Source organism: Coloeus monedula, assembly GCF_965178545.1.
Source record: "Coloeus monedula genome assembly, chromosome: 4".
Classification (NCBI taxonomy): domain Eukaryota; kingdom Metazoa; phylum Chordata; class Aves; order Passeriformes; family Corvidae; genus Coloeus; species Coloeus monedula.
The window spans coordinates 26,338,035-26,355,009 of NC_138784.1; the positions used below are offsets into that span (position 1 = coordinate 26,338,035).

Sequence of the window (16,975 nt, forward strand, 5' to 3'; positions counted from 1 at the left end):
GCTATTTCTGCAGTTTGTCCATTGATTAGGGAATGGCTGAACTAGCACTTTGTCCTAACATTATTCTAAAAGAGGCTATGACTGTAAGATGATTAAGCTGGGGCTAGACTTTTGCCCTCAATTCTTGCTCTGTTTTTGAAGCCCCATGATGAGTGAAAGCGCCAATGTTGCCAGTTTGGGAGCCATGCCAACAGCTCAACCACCCAATACTGGAATTCGAAAGCAGTGGCATGAGGACATCACTCAGGATCTCCGAAACCACCTTGTTCATAAATTGTGAGTAGCTAATATCAAAATAATCTCCTGTTAGGTGAGCTGCTGCCCCAGAGGTGTACTGGGGGCAGAGGGGCTGCAGAAGGAAGCCTGACTTGCAAAACTAAAGGGCCAAGGAGAGAATTTTGTCAGGATGCATGAGAAGGGAAAACAGAAGCCCAAAAGATGGAGTTGCATCTGCTGGTTTGGGGCTGTTGTCTTGGAAGTTTCCTACTCCATACTCAAGCCATCTACAAAGGACAGTGTTCCGTGGAAGCAGTAGCAGTGCTGCAGTCTATCAGCAGATTTGCTTGCTGCTTTGTGTTCAAACCACTGGAGTTAATGCTGGTCTGGGAACATTCTAATCACTTGCATGCTTTTTTTGTATTTTTTTTCTCCCCCCTCAGAGTCCAAGCCATATTTCCTACTCCTGACCCTGCAGCGTTGAAGGATCGACGGATGGAGAATCTGGTGGCATATGCTCGGAAAGTGGAAGGGGATATGTATGAATCAGCAAACAGCAGGGTGAGAAGCCATCCCCCGTCATCTAGTTCTGTGTATTTCTACCTTGATCCTGTAGTGACTGGGAAGGCAGAGGAATGAAAGCACAGATGGGACTCCCAAGTTGCGGAAGCAAGTGTTTAGGGGCTGCTGGATGGGGGCTAGGAACCAGCCAGTTGAAGGCTGCTGCCTGGGTGTGCCAGGAGTTGAGATGTGCTGTGCCTGGGACTTGTCACAGTTCCCTAAAGGCAATGTTGAAGCTCTTCACTGTGATTGTCCCGGAGAGGTGTTGGACACGAGAAGAGAAATACCTGGTGTTTGTCTAATGGTTGAGAGCAGTGCCCCTTTTTCCTCTCCTATCTGCACGACAGTCCCTGCAAAGGGGAAGACCACCCCCCACCCCAAGCCAAAGTGTGTGTGTGTAAGGCTGCATTGCAAGTTTGAATCACTGGGACCTGTTGCCCTTTCTTAATGTGTGTGTGATCGCCTTTCTTGGCTTTTATTCCTCCCAAACAGGCAGAGTACTATCACTTGCTAGCAGAGAAGATCTACAAGATTCAGAAGGAATTGGAGGAGAAACGAAGAACCAGGCTGCAGAAGCAAAATATGATCCCAAATGCTCCAGGCATGCCACAAGCTCCCATGAATCAAGGGCCCAATATGGGACAGCCACAGCCAGGAATGTCTGCAAGTAAGAACCTTTGGGTTACTGATTACCTGGTACAGGAAATCCTGTACTGTCATTTCAGTAGGCTGGTGACCATCTAGGTGTTCGTGGGTACCTGACTTGTTTGTGAGCTACTGTTCATTGTTGCACCTTGAAAACATGCTTTAAATTTGTCCTAACTTTCTGACAGCTGACTCTAAGTCAGAGGGTATTTCTGTCACTGGGATGTAGTTATATTTTCAATGAAGTTCTTGAGTTTGCCTCACACTTTGAGGACTCTTTAATAATGTTTAGTTACTGTATACATTTACTTTTGTTATACATGGATTTTAATGTGTAATTCTCACTAAAACGTGTGGTGGATAAATCTTGGTGGTCTTCTGAATAACACTATCTTATTTCAATGTCTTTTTTTCCCAGATGGTCCTCTTCCTGACCCAGCCCTGATACGTGCCAATGTGCCAAACCAGATGATGAATCGCATGCAGGCACAGCCAGGTAAATATTTAAAGAAAATTTGCTACTGTGATTTTTTTAAAGGAACCGTGGAATTGGGCAGCTCTTACTGAAGCATCAGAGACCTTGTTTCACGTGCAGTTTTTACATTTGATTAAGAAAACAGCTATCTATATTGTATAATTCTTACATAACTATATAATAAATATATAACACTATCTCTAGTAGCATTTCGTCTTGTGATTTTGAGATGCACATTAGCTGCTTGCTTTGTTAAATAAAGAGTTTGATGCTTTTGGAATTTCTGATCATGTGTGCATGGGGTGGTGGGATCAGCCAACTCAGGTGAGGACATGTTGGTAGCAGGGGGAATGTGGTGAGAATTACTGCTTGGGAAAAAAGGGCAGAACGTTTGTTACACATTCAATATGTGTTATAGCCAACATGCAAAGTACTTGAAGTTAAGATACAGTTTGAGATTCAATAAGTGAATTTCTGATATGTAATTAAGATAATGCAACTTTCTGTAGAAAGTTGATCTTCAACAGCAGGTGTGACAATCAGTATTTGTCACGTGTTACAGTAGTTCTCAAACTTAATGAGTTGTAATAACAGTGGAAACAGATGTCTTGAAGGGGAAAAAGCTGATCTGTATTCTGAAAGAGTAGATAGCTTGAACACTATATTTAAAATTACTCTACATAACTACTTAATAGAAGGCAATATTGAAATGATTGAAAGCTGGTTGCTAGAAAGCAAAATTAGAAAGAAACAGCATTTCTTCTCCAAATGTTGAGTGGTGCCTAAAGGAGATTTCAGGCCTTCGTTTACAAGTGTTTTTTTGGCACAAACTCACAGGAATGAATCAGTTTGGCCAGATGAACATGCAGCTGTCACCGATGGGACCCCGACAAACCCCTCCTCTTCAGCACCCTGGACAGCTAAGTCAGGCTGGGGCCATGAACCAGGTCAGTGCGCCTTCCCGCCAGGGTTGAGTTCACAGGTTTGCTTCTCTTGACTGTGGTTTCCTTAAAACCAGTAAATAAAAGATGCTTAAAAATAAATCAAGCATCAATTCTTCATTCTCTTGGCCCTTTGGTTTCTGTCTTTTGCATCTCCTCTAAGTTCTGTCCAATATATAGTAAATCTTTACATCTTTGTGGTAAGAATTGCCTAAAAATTAAGTTGAAGTGGCTTTTTGTTGCATCCTTAAAACAAGGAACCAAAATAAATCTTAAGTCGTGGTCCCAATCTGAAATCAATATCCTTTTACTTAGCTTTTAAGAGAAATCATCATGAAATCTGTCTTTTGAGAGGAGCTATAAGCAGGCTTTTCATGTTGTATCCTACAGATAAGTGGCAAGCATCAATTTCTACAACACGATAAAAGGTTTTGGTGGTTTTTTTTTTTTTTTTTGGTAAAATGTTATGAAGGTGTATGCATATTGTGTGAAATGAGTTCCTTTCTTTTCCAACAGATGGGATTTCCTTCACGTATGCAGCAACCAGGAGTTGGCCAGCCTTCTGGTCAGAACCAATTTCTACAACAGACTCAGTTCCCTGCTTCTTCCCCGGGAATGAACACAGCGAGCATGCCTATGACTCAGCCTGGCAATCAGACACCAGTATCTCAAGTAAGTTTCTAATTTCTTGAAGTGCTGTTAGTGAGCTTTGTCATATACTGATTATGTTTGTTGAGTTTGTAGTAATGGAGAAAAACTTGTTTCCTCAAGAGACTGTTGGAATTATAGTCAACCAAATTAATTTATTGAGACTTTTCATTTTCATGATCTGGCACTGGAAATGGCAAGGGTGAAATATTGTTGACTTGTTCTCAGGCTTAATTTTAAGTGTTAGAGAGGAATTGGTTTTGGTTTGTTTTTATGGAGCAAAGAAGAAATTGTGACTCAGTGTGCAGTAGTTAAGATTCTCTTGCTGAACAGCGAAGCAGCAGAGCCTGACAAACTAAGATGTGGTAGAATAAGTCATAAAAAAGCATGTCTTATCCAGGCCTGTGTGTTGCTGGCTTTGGGGGATTAGGAGGGTTATCACTACTGAAGATCTGAACTTACAGTCTAGCAGTTTCCTTTCTGTCCTCTCCCTCTCCCTTTTCAGCAAGAACCTTTCAGGCCAGGAAGAAGTAGGGAACGTCAGTTTGCTTCTCACTGATGCTTCTTCCTAGTTTGCAGGCAAGATTATTGTGGAGTTACAGTTTTTTTCTTGACCAATACAATTTTTTTTGTAATTTTATAATAGTAGAGTTGCAGCTGTACTTATTTGTGATGATAAATTCAGTTTCTAGTCTTGGGGGTGGAGACATGGGCACGCCAAGTGTATTTGAATGCAGTTTTTCACTGTGTGGTGCATTGTCCCGTATTCAGGATGTACAAATCTGCAGTTTTAGAAAGAAATGCTTTGCGAACCATGAGTGTAGGTGTGCCATTTTTAAAATATAACAAGTATAAGTTATTCTATTAAAACTTCTCTAAGAGAGATTAATAAATTATAAAACAGCCTTATGTTTGTGTAGAACAAAATAAGTAGACCATTTCTGCTTTTGAAAGAGTTTTTAAAAGTGAACAAATAGTTGTCACATTTTTTTAAAGTACGCTGTGGAAAAGCAAACATTTGACAGTAATTTCTCCTGTGCTTCTATTTCAAGTCATTGCAAATGTGTACCTGTTTTCCCACAGGCACAAATGACCAGCGCTTCCTGTCCTGTGAACTCTCCTGCAATGGCTCCAGGTTCTCAAGGGAGCCATATTCACTGCCCACCTCTTCCACAGCCTCCCATGCACCGAAATTCTCCTTCTCCGGTACCTAGCCGAACCCCAACACCTCACCACACGCCCCCAGGCTTGGGATCACAGCAACAGCAGGCGGCAGCAGCGGCTGCCACCACTGCCCCCACACCTGCTCCTCAGGCAATGCCACCTGGACCACAGTCCCAAACTATGCACCCCCCTCAAAGGCAGACTCCAACACCTCCGCAGGCACAGCTGCCTCCACAAGTCCAGCCTCCAGTTCCAGTTACCCCTTCTGCAGAGCAACAGCAGCAGCCCTTGTCACAGCAGAGCACGACTGCATCTGTTCCCACACCAACAGCACCACTGCAACCTCAGCACCCCACAACACCTGTAAGGAAATACTTTTAGTTGTGCTTTCCCTGCAAATGTTTGTGTGTAAGGTTTAATTTTCAGTTGTGTGCTCCTGGCATGTTTAATATTAAAATAGGGTGGGTTTTTTGTATTTGGGGAGTAACCTTTTTTCATCAGGACAAGTCTGTAGATCATCTGTTGTTTCCAGAGAGGAAGCATTTTCAGAATTCTAGTGCATGTTTTGAAATTCACTGTGAAACATAGATGAGACTTTTGGTTATGTCTACATAAGCATAATGCTTGTATACAATAGGAAAACAATGTCATTTTCTATATACCAGGCCTTCCAGTGCATGCTTCTGATGCATGTTTTCCGATAGTTGAGGCTGTGGGACATTTTATTCTTCAGGGAAGGCAAATAGAAGGAGTAGAGTGCTTTTAAACTTGGTGGAAATGTAGTATAGGTAAAACATAGATTAGAGAAAGAAAAATAGGTTCACTAAAAGCCTGCTTGTAATGTGTTTTGTTTCCTCAGCTTTCACAGCCAGCTGTGAGCATTGATGGGCAGGTATCCAACCCCCCATCCACCAGCAGCACAGAGGTGAACTCTCAGCAGACTGTTCCAGAGCAGCAGCAGCCACCCTTGCAGGAAGTGAAAATGGAGATTAAAACAGATGAAGGGGAACCGGAACAAACAGAGATGCAAATGGAGGAGAAACCTGAGGTGAGATTGTTGACCAGATATTGGGTAGAATACCTTCATCTAGTACTGCTGGATGCTTTCTGTCATTCCTTCCAGAATTCAGTGAGAGCTCTAGGTGCTACCTGCTGCTGCTGCAGTTTTGATTGTTGTCTTTTGCCTTATTCCTAAAGAAGTGTTTTCTGGTGAAATTGTGGTAGAAGTCAGTGGCTACAAGAAGGACCATTATAATGTGGTGGCTATGAAGCTTTGCTTTGGTAAATACCAATGTGAGAATGCATTCAGGTCAGTCCTATAGCTGTTAAAATAGCAGATACTAGCTAGGATGAGAGGAAGTGGCTTCAGGTTGTGCCAGGGGAGGTTTAGATTGGATATTAGGAAAAATTTCTTCACTGAAAGGGTTATCAAGCATTGGAACAGGCTGCCCAGGGAAATGGTTGAGTCACCATTCATGGAGGTATTTAGATGATGTGTAGATGTGGCACTTTAGGGTATGGCATAGCAATGGACTGGGCAGTGCCATGTTAATATTGGACTTAATCTTAAAGGTTTTTTCTAACCTAAATGATTCTATATGTACATGGTGGGCTGCTTTACTGGGCTTTGACAACTTGTCACTGAGGACAGCTAGAAGTGTGGCTGCCAGTCACATCTTCCTGGTGTATGAGAGGCTGTTAGAACTGCCTGAAGAGCTGGAGAGGTACCCATGTGTCTACTTGCAGCTCAGAACTTGTTAGCAGCTCATCATTGCTACTACTGCAGTGTTTAAAGATGCATTCTAACACATTTGCTCAAGTTTTAGGCGAGTTTTGCCTACAAAGGAGATAGAAGAGTGGGTGGGCAGCATGACAGATAGGTTTAAAGGACAGAAATGTGGATGGGTGGCCTCCCAGAAGATTTAAGTGACAGGCTCCAAACTACTTTCTAGGTGAAAGTAGAACCAGTCGTGGAGGAATGTAAACCAGACCCAATGGAGCAAGAAGAGAAGAAACCTGAAATGAAGACTGAAGTACCAGAGGGTGAAGAAAGACCAACTACTCCAGCAACTCAGTCTTCTCCAGCAGCTGGGCAGTCTAAGAAAAAAAGTAAGCAGAAACACTGTTTTTACTTAAATTCACTGCATCTCCCTAGAGAAATCTCTGCAGGAGAAAAAAACCTGGGCTTTCCTTTTTGGTACTTAGTGGATTATGTGGTACTTACAGGGATTGTTCTTTGTGGCTTTTGGACAAAAATATTAACTAAGACATGTGCTTATAATTGGCTTTGGGCAAGTTCTTTAAGCCTTTACAGTTAGACACTAAGCCATAGTAAAATTGTCAATACAATGGAGATTTGAAATACTCAGTTACAGATTCTCTAGACAATTTTTTTTTCATGGGGCCTCCGAGAGGGGATGTATCTGCAATGTGAGCAATCTCTACTCATCAATGTCTTCTCATGAGCGCCTTTTCTTCAGGTGATCATTTTAATATCCTCCTCTCAACTCAGTGTTGCAGAGGATAAACAAGCCATGCTAAGTACCTTAAACCCATCGTCTGTAGCCTTTTTCCACAGACATGACATTTTCTAGCAGGTTTCTTCCTTCCAGCTGTTTCTGCTATCTTTCTCATGTTGATTGTTTTCCAAAGTTTTCAAGCCAGAGGAGTTGCGGCAGGCACTTATGCCAACACTGGAGGCACTTTACCGTCAGGATCCGGAGTCTCTTCCATTTCGACAGCCTGTGGATCCCCAACTACTTGGAATTCCTGTGAGTGTCTTAGTAAGATGGTTTCCTGGTTTTAATTCAAAGCTACTGTATTTTGACATACCTGTTTGAGAACAGCTTACATCTGTCTTGTTAACATCTTTATATCGATGCGTTTGGGGAGGTTTAGCTTAGGCAGTGGAACATACAAGGTCTAACTTAGGAAAGTTTGTTTGGTTCTATTTTCCTTTTAATAAATAAGCAGATACAGCATGCACTGGAATGATTTACCAACAGAACCCCAGTGCTGTATGGGCTTTTTATGGTTGTTGCTTCATATTATGATGTTTTTATTGCTGAATTTTATAGGTGTGTCTCATCATGTATAAATCTTGTCTGAAGATGTGGGAAATTAAGCAGATCAAACCCACTTAAAAATATCCATTAATGGTTATCTGTAATAGGAAAGGAAGAGACTATTTAAGTTGGAGGTTTGTTAAGGCTAAATTTTCTGCTGGTTTTAGAACTGTCTTGAGAAGACAATTATCATTCAGGGATCTGTGTTTCTAAGCTCTCTGAATTGACCACACAAGATTACAAAATATAAACAAATACATAGATGTTGAAGTCCATTTTAGGTGCTTCAGACAATGGTTTTTGCCTGAAAGAGTTTTTGTTTGGTATTGGTGTGGGGGTTTTTTTAAGGCAAATGCTGCAAAATTTCAAGGCCTGCTGTCTTACAAGCATTTATACACTTGCTAATATTTTTAACAAGCTTTCAATCGACTGTCATTCGGCAGACTTTTGTAGAAGTTTCACCATAATTGATGGTGGATTGGGAAAGGGCATTCTTTAGAGGAGACAGGATAAGTTTTATCATAGAATAAAGGTGTTTATTTTTGTTAGGTTTTCTGGGCTACCAAAAACAGTTGCTTTACATTAATGCTCTTGTGTATTTCTTTGGATCACAATGGCTGCAAAAACACTGGCATTTTCTACTATTTGTAATACTTGTTTTGCTGATTAAAATTAGAGTGACTTGATTTCATTAGTTGTGAATGAGCAACAGCACCTGAGAAATAAAGGAATAAGGAAAAGAAAGCACTGGGGAATTATATGATATTACTTAGAGATTGCATTCTGTGTCAAACAAGCAGTTTGACTATCAAGTCAGGGAGGAACCTGTTTTTCTTGATTAGAAGAATTTATACGCTGAGAATGCACATGCTGTCATGTCACAACATAGTTCTCTAGTAGGGTTTTAATGTGCTGTGTATTCTTGCAGGATTATTTTGACATAGTGAAGAACCCCATGGATCTTTCTACTATCAAGAGAAAGCTGGACACAGGACAGTATCAGGAACCGTGGCAATATGTAGATGACATCTGGCTCATGTTCAATAATGCCTGGTTGTATAACCGCAAAACATCCCGGGTATACAAGTACTGTTCCAAACTGGCAGAGGTGTTTGAGCAAGAAATTGACCCAGTTATGCAGAGCCTTGGTTACTGCTGTGGAAGAAAGGTAAGAAAGTAAATATCTTTAGTCTGATGCTTGCTTCCTTGAATTGAAGGGGAAAAATAATAGTAGTTGCAGTTGTTATCAGTTATGGTATGGCAAAAATTTCCCAGGGTTTAGCAATCCTGAGTAATCTGAATTTGAGTATTTTGTGGATCTTCTATGTAGTCCTTAAATAATCTATTTGTATATAAGCCCTTGCAGGATAAAAAGTCAGCAACAGAAGGCTTATTTGATTAGGGCAAACTTTTGCTATTGCAAATTAAACAGGTGTGTTTTTGTTACTGCAGAAGTTCTGTATTTCACTGTATATTGAAACTGTGTTTCCCTTGTCTTGTTTTGATGTGCTTTCTGTCTTTGGAGAAGAGTTAACTTGAGAATAACAGCCCACTTAATGTCTTTTGTGACTAGCACTTCATACACTTTGCTGTACAGAGAGATCTGTGCACAGAGTAAGGTGGAAGTGTTCACTGTCTGGGTCACACTTGCTTCCCACGGAGAGCAAGTGAAAACATGTGTGAGTACTAAGTCGACCCATTCCTCTTTGCAGTTGGAGTTCTCGCCACAGACTTTGTGTTGCTATGGCAAGCAGCTATGCACAATCCCTCGAGATGCCACTTACTACAGTTACCAGAACAGGTAAGGAAAACTCAATTGTTGCAGTTTTGTGCATGCTGCAATAAATCTGTTATAGGCATGCATGTATTTACATAGACACCCTCTTTATATGTGTACACCTTTATGTTTTAAGATAAAATTTTTTGCTGGAACTGCTCTTGAATAGTTTGCCTTTGTGTGTTAATAAAGATTTCTTTGAGCAAAAGTTCACTGCAGCCTTTGCTCTTCCTCTTTTGTTCGCAGAAATGTTAACGTTTTACTACATTTTGATCCTGCATTTTGATGCCTGCAAATCATATATACAAGTCTGTTGCTTTGCTTCCTACTGTGTAGCAGTGTTTTTCATGCAGAACACTGAGTAGACCATGCAGAAAGTGTATTAATGCTCGTAATACATATTATTTTTGGCAAGTCTTTGTTTTTCTCATGATGTTAACACCAAAGAACAAACTTACTTCTGTATTGCACATCTTAATTGGAAGATCTGTGTATTCAGATCTTCAGCAGATTGATGCTTGCTTTTTCTCACAAAGTTTCCTAAAGGGAATTGTCTTGGCAGTAGCTATCAGTAGCTCTGTAAAATGCTGTCACTTCTACAGCTCTTTTGAGCATCTTTTCTACTTGGGGTTTATTAAAGGATTTAAATTTACTTGACTTCTGAAAGGAGGTTTCTTGCTAGTCATCTCTGCCAGCTGGGGAAGTGTGGCAGGAAGAAGCAGGCAAACACATGCTTTAACACTGCCATATTCCCTTGCCTGTCACCAGAATGTACCTGCTAGAGCAGAGGACTGGTTATCTCCAAGATCCATACAATTATTTAGTTCCTGCTCTCCATTCATTCCAGTACCTCAAACAAACAAAACAACCTGCCCCAAAACAAACCACAATAACAAAAACATGGAGGATTTTACCCTAAAGCCAAGATTTTCCAAGAATTGTAGTTTCCTTAGGCACCTGGTCAGATGAAAGCAGTGAAAGATTATACAAGTTATATCTTAACCTTTTAAGGCTTCATAAAGGGTTATAGCAGCAAATGGTGTTTTTTAAGCTTTTCCTATTTCTTTAGTCCTATAGAGTGTCCCACAATAGCTGTTGTAGTTTTAGACTTGTATGTAGCGTAGAGCTTGTCTTGTCATGTCAGTATCTTCTGCTTATGTTTGTCTGTGGGCAAGTACTAGATGAACCAAAAGACTATTGCTCAGAAATCTGACATTTGACGCATTTTCAAATGTTAGAAGGGAATCTTTGCATTGTAATAGGTGCCTACGTGTGACTTGTAAATTACATCATATATATAGATGCGTATATCTATAGACTGAAATGTATAATTCCCGAAGTACTGTTCTCTGCATTATCTCAGATTAAAACTGGGAAAGAAGGTTGAGACCTGTCTTTTTAGCCTAACAGTTGCTAATAACACAGATTTGTGTGGCTTTGTAAAGAACTTGTTTGAATGTTTTATTTCTATTTTTAGCTGTCTTGTGCACTCAATTAGCATGCCTTATAATGGAGAAGCCACAGTTTTAGAACATTTTTGAAGGCTAGGGTACAATCTTGAATTCATCTCTATTTTGTTGAAGTACAAATGAAATCTTCCTCTGTAATGCTGTAGTGATGGCTGGACTGTTCTATGTGCAGACTATGATATGGAATCATATCCACGTAGACCATTATGTGTCTAGTTAATGTTAGTTAACATAGAGTTTGACAGTTCTATTAGTCTGTAGGACTTTTGAGGACAGATGTTATTGTTCCTAAAGTTTCTGGTATTTAGCTTTCCCTTTCAACTGGGAGAGAATTCTGTGACCTTTCAGCATTTATACATTTAAGATGGAAGACTACCTCTCTTCCATTGATCTCCTGCAGATCCTCCTCCCAGCAGAACTGCTGTGCTGATGTACAAGTCAGAGTAGCAGTTCCTCCTTCCTCCTGCTCTTTCCCTGTCTCATTTTAATTCTTTGCTGTACGTGGCATGGATTATTAAAATGAAGAGGGTATGGGTATGCTAAAATTGAATACTCTTGTTTAATTTGTTTTTATCGTTTGCTGCTTGTGAACCCATTTGAGAGATTTAATGCTAATCTGTGCTTTGCCTTGGCTTTCTGCTTTGTGTTGTCTTGTCTTGCTTCTATGTTTTTGTTTTTGTCCTGCAAACCCCCATTTCTTTGTTCGTGTGTGTGTTATTTTTTTAATTTCTCCTTCATGCTTGTCATTGTCTGCACTTGGCTTTGATTGCGCAAAAAAAAAAATCCAAACCAAAATACCAAACCAACCAAACACAATGTGGGGCCCATAAATCTGCATCATTGAATATCCTTGTCGCCGTTGATGACCTGCTCTCTGCTCCTGTCCCTTCCTTGGCCTGCTGTGATTGGTGGCTCCGTTGCTTGACTTGGGCTGTGTTGTGTGGACGGAGCAGTTCACCCAAATATGGCCTTCTTGCTGACAGGTATCATTTCTGTGAGAAGTGCTTCAACGAAATCCAAGGGGAGAGCGTTTCTCTGGGAGATGACCCATCACAACCTCAAACGTGAGTTATTTGTGTTTGCTTGAGCTGTGCTTTCGTAAGCTGTATCATGGCCTCCAGTGCTTTCTGTAGGGAAGGAGTTCAGCTGTAGGTTTTTAGGCTAGTAGAAGGTAGATGATACATCCTTCATAAAAGCCTGGACTTGTGCTTGTCTTGAAAACCCGGACTGACTGAACTAGTCAAAAATAAGCACTTAGTGCTTAAAATTGCAACTCTGCCAATAGAAGGGAAAGAAGAAAATGGCTTTTTCCTTGAAAAAAAGTGAAAGTATTCTACTGCAGAAAAATAACCATGCCTGCAGGCAAGTATGTGACAGACATAGCTTGAAATGTCAAATGTACCGTTTTCTTTATACACTAGCTATGCTATTAAACTTGTATTCAACATCAGGTGGTTTTTCATCCAAATCAGAAGCAGGCAACCTCCTTTTGCCATACAAATACTTCACTGCTGGAATGCCATCTGCTGTGCAGTTGTTGAGGAGAACACAGTAAAAGGCTGTGCATGTTGCTGGCAAACTGTTGGGGCAGTCTCTCATTTTGCTGTATCCTCCTCATACCTCCCCCCCCCAAAAAAATTTTGAAACTGAATTTTGGGAGACTGAGGAATCTGTTGAGGGACAAACGAGTGCCAAGCAGTTACTCTTTGAGCTATTCAAGAAATCCCTTTGGGGGAAGGCACTGCAACAACCCTGCAGGTAGAACAAAATGAGGAGTTCAGGAAAGTTTGAAGCCAGGGGGAGAGTTGTTCAAGTTGGTAATTGGACAAATTGAGTTAACTTTCATTTGGGACCAGATCCTGGATGCACTAATGGATACATATAGAACAGTACTGGAAGTATCTGTTTGGGCTTGGGATGATGTAAGTGTACTGAAAGAGGGTAGATTGAGATTAGATACAAGGAAGAAATTCTTCATTATGAGGGTGGTGAGGCACTGGAACAGATGGCACCAGGAAGTTGTGGATGCCCCATCACTGGAAGTGTTTAAGGACAGGTTGGATGGAACTCTGAGCGACCTGGTCTAGTGGAAGGTGTCCCTGACAATGGCAGGGAGTGATGATCTCTTAAGGTCCCTGCCAGCCAAAACCATCCTAGATTTCTGTGATCTGCCTTTCTGGAAGGAAAAAGGAAGAAATAATGTTGTATGCTGGTCAGTACAATGGGCCATGTCCCTGTGGGTAGGTGGATTGCTATTCTAGCAGAAGTAAAGATCCAAAGTTTAATCAATATAGTCATAGAGTACGTCATAGGAATATACATGGTGGGTCCTGTTTAAGTTCCATGCACCATATTATAAGAATAGTTTGAGGTAATTGAGATATTTAACTTCATTATTTGTTTTATAAGGAGCTTCAAGTATTCTGCAGGTGGCACTATTCAGAAGAAACACTGAAATCAAAGGAGATAGTACGGTTAATTCATCTCATGCAAGTTGGAGTGATTCTGTGTCTGCTTCTCAGAGAGGGACATACTGATCTTCTCATGTTATGCAGAACACTCTTTGGGCTAAATTCTCACAGATTTAGAGTATTCCTTTATGTTCTGAACCAGCTCGTTTAAAATATACTTGGGACCTCACTGTCAAAAAGATGGGATTTTAGGCCTTGAAAATGATGTAGGGAAGGTAAAGATAATGTGTTGTAGTGGCTGGGCTGGGATTGCAGGGTTTGGAAGCTGAAATTTATCCTTTGAAGTTGATGTAGGAGGAGGGATAGGGGAATCTGAAAAAAGATAACCTACCTTTCTCAGTAATCAAAGATAACTGGAATTCTCTGCCTGCAGAATATGAGAGGCATATCAAGTAGTCTTTTCACTGTTAAATACTGATTAGACCTATCCAAAACTTGAATTGTCAGCAAGCTTTAATATTTATTCGGTAGTAAAACTGAATAAGGGAACACTGTTGCTCTCTACAAGAGAAAAATAATGTTTTTCACAGACAAAGTCGAGTGGTGTATACTTCAGTTGCCTGTCACTGTGTAAATATAATTACTTTCTTTGTAGTGCCAGTGAGTGTTTAAAAAATCTGCTTGTAAGTTTTGTCTTGGTTTGTGGATAGGTGTGGTATGGCATGAATGTTTGTTGTCTTGTGTTAAAACTGAGTTTTATTGCCTGTTTCTCCATAGCACGATAAACAAAGAACAATTTTCAAAAAGGAAAAATGATACACTGGATCCTGAACTGTAAGTATTGCTGTCACTCTTTGAATGATCCTCATTCTATTATAATTACTTTGTAAGATGTGTTATTCATCCACCATGGGCTTTGTCTTTGAATGTTTTCCAATTTCATGGAACTCTGTGAGTATGTAGAGGCTGCTCAGTAGTCAGCAGATCTGGCATTCTGTGCTGAGAACCCAAACCACCATGGCTGTGCTTGAGAAATATGTAAAACTGGATGTATGGGCTGAAATCACTCCATTTTGTTGTCTTGCATGTGGATTCGACAGAAGGATGAATGCAGATAGCTCTGCTTTGAAACTTTGGTGTGGCAAATGCTAAGTCTCAGAACTGACTGGAGTCATTTGGCAGTAGCTCTTACTGCTGTTGGCTTTTCTAGTTGCTGTATTTTACAGGCAGCTGTAATAGAAGCTTCCTTCTATTACAGCTGCCTGTAAAATATTGTTATATTTTGAATCAGCCAGTTCTTCTGTGCTTCTCTGAAAGCAGAACTGTAGTCATTCAGTAACATTAAAATGATGGTGACTCAGCTGCCTTTCTTGATATTTTTGAAACTGCTTTACATGGTCCTGCATCATACACCTGTGCTGCTACTCTGCAAACATTATCTTCATTCTCAAATGAATGAGCAAAAAGGGTGTTTATTATTCCCACACCATCCTTCTAAAGGCACAAGGGTCAGCCAGTTCTTCTGTTTTACAAAGGCTGTGGGAAGGGGAGAACAGTAGCTTGATTTATAATTTTTCTTTCCCTTTGTTAAAATGAAGATAGGATATAAGCCTAACTTAGTCTGATACCACATGCTCTACACAGATTACAACTACTCATTCGAAGTCTCAAACTTTTAGACAGGCATGTTCAAAAGGAGTCAGATTGTCCCAATATCTGAAGCAACCTTAGGTATTTTGGAGAATTATATTCACCAGCATCTGGGAACTAGACCATATGACTTATCTCAGTTGTCCTTAAATCTCTGCTAATCCTCTGAAAGTGACTTAGATACTCGCTTCTGTGTTCTTCCTTCCCACCTTTCTGTAGCATATTTGCAATGTACCCCAGGGTTCAAGCATAGTGGGGTAACTAACAGCCAAGTATTTCACCTGGTTCTTCCTTTCTAGCATGCGAATCCATTTTCCTCTACTCTTTATGGCAACAAGCAGTTTACAGATTTTATCCTTAAAAGGGCTTCACTTGAAAAAAATGAGTGGATGGTGGTAAGACAAACAAATGGTAATAATAATAACAACGTGTCCCTGCATAGTCTGCCTGACTTGAGCTGGCAGATTCTTAATTTTTTCTGAAGGCTGTTCTCAGCATAGATGTGCCCTCTATGTTAAATAGACTCAAAAGCCTAAATGCTAGAAGTGCTCTAATAAAATCTTACAAAATATACAAACAAGTAATGATACTACTAACCTTTGCTTCCCTTTGCCTTTTTTCTGCCTTCTACAGATTTGTTGAATGTATAGAGTGTGGAAGAAAAATGCACCAGATTTGTGTTCTTCATAATGAGATAATCTGGCCTTCTGGGTGAGGAATTTCTCCTTATTAAGTAGATAGCATATTTACTATGTGGTAGAGCTCATGCATAAAATTCCTTATATTGGTTATATTTAAAAGACTTTAATGGAAGAAGTTACATTCCCTGAAAATTTTACACAATCTATAGGGTAACACCAAATTTAGACAGTATATCTTACAGTGTTGTGTGGGAAGTTTTCTCATCTTTAATGTTTACAGTGCTTTGTGTGGAAGAGAGCATTTCAGCATTTTATGTTTAGAGATGCTAGCCCTTCATGAAAAGACATTTTTAGTTCTGGTAACAGTTTCAGACTGACCTGTTTTCTGTACAAATCATACTGCTTTGTCATCTTCAAAAAATTTTGTAACAACTGAAGGGTTTAACAGGTAAATCAACTTTTTTGACCTCAGCGATCAGATTAAATTTAAAAACCAATATAGTTTTCTTTAGATACTTGACGGTTCTTGATCAAAATACTGGGTTTTCTTCTGATTGATTTAAAAACTTTTAAAAGGATGATAAATTGTATGTTGGTAAAGTTTTATAAGAGCTTAAATGTCTCATTTACTGTCAAAAAAGCTGTGAGTTCTAGCATTCCGTTGTCCTATCCACATTGCTGCAGAAGAGAGTGGATGTCCTGTAACTGGGGAAGAATCACAGAATCATTTCAATCTACAGTGTATTTAGGCACTTAGAAAAAAAAATCAGCCTTTTGCTTGGTGTTGCGGTGTCTTAGCTTCATCAGAGACAGCAGTTTGAGCCTATTTGCTCCAAGAACACTTTGAGCTGATATTGTCAGACCTGCCACTGGAGACTTTCCTGGGCTTTCGGGTGGTGTTGTGGGTGACTGATAGAAGATGCAGCACCTGGAGCTTAGATCCTCCTCTGCAGCTTTGAAACAGTTGGGCTGTTCTTTGTGCTTTTATTTCAAATTTCAGTTAAGGTATTTTCCAGATAAGATCTGGTGAAAGATTTTGCTTCTAATGGTAAGATGCTAGAGAACTTGATGGTCTGACTTGGGATGACTTCGTGTTCTCTCTTGTTTGCTTCAGCTTTGTCTGTGATGGCTGCCTAAAGAAAACGGGACGGACCAGGAAAGAGAACAAATTCTCTGCTAAAAGTAAGAGTCTGACACTTGCACAAGCAAATTTAAATAATATGTTAAGAATGGGGAAGAAGTGGCTTTTATGCTTGTGTTGCATTTAGGTTTTTTGGAGCTGAAGGAGGATACTTTTGGTCAGTTTTGACCG

The 16,975-nt window shown here is 40.2% G+C and overlaps 1 protein-coding gene across 1 annotated transcript in view; it reads left to right on the forward strand.

Moving 5' to 3' along the window:
• EP300 (EP300 lysine acetyltransferase) overlaps positions 1–16,975 on the forward strand; it is a 62,470-nt gene that overhangs the window by 32,549 nt on the left and 12,946 nt on the right. Inside the window, exons 9-24 of the mRNA XM_082280866.1 lie at positions 142–276; positions 660–777; positions 1,270–1,444; positions 1,841–1,918; positions 2,735–2,844; positions 3,355–3,510; positions 4,570–5,013; positions 5,510–5,698; positions 6,603–6,759; positions 7,303–7,421; positions 8,644–8,883; positions 9,428–9,516; positions 11,945–12,025; positions 14,150–14,206; positions 15,656–15,733; positions 16,778–16,845. Of these exons, the coding sequence (XP_082136992.1) occupies positions 142–276; positions 660–777; positions 1,270–1,444; positions 1,841–1,918; positions 2,735–2,844; positions 3,355–3,510; positions 4,570–5,013; positions 5,510–5,698; positions 6,603–6,759; positions 7,303–7,421; positions 8,644–8,883; positions 9,428–9,516; positions 11,945–12,025; positions 14,150–14,206; positions 15,656–15,733; positions 16,778–16,845 (2,294 nt within the window). The remainder of the gene's footprint in view (positions 1–141; positions 277–659; positions 778–1,269; positions 1,445–1,840; positions 1,919–2,734; positions 2,845–3,354; positions 3,511–4,569; positions 5,014–5,509; positions 5,699–6,602; positions 6,760–7,302; positions 7,422–8,643; positions 8,884–9,427; positions 9,517–11,944; positions 12,026–14,149; positions 14,207–15,655; positions 15,734–16,777; positions 16,846–16,975) is intronic.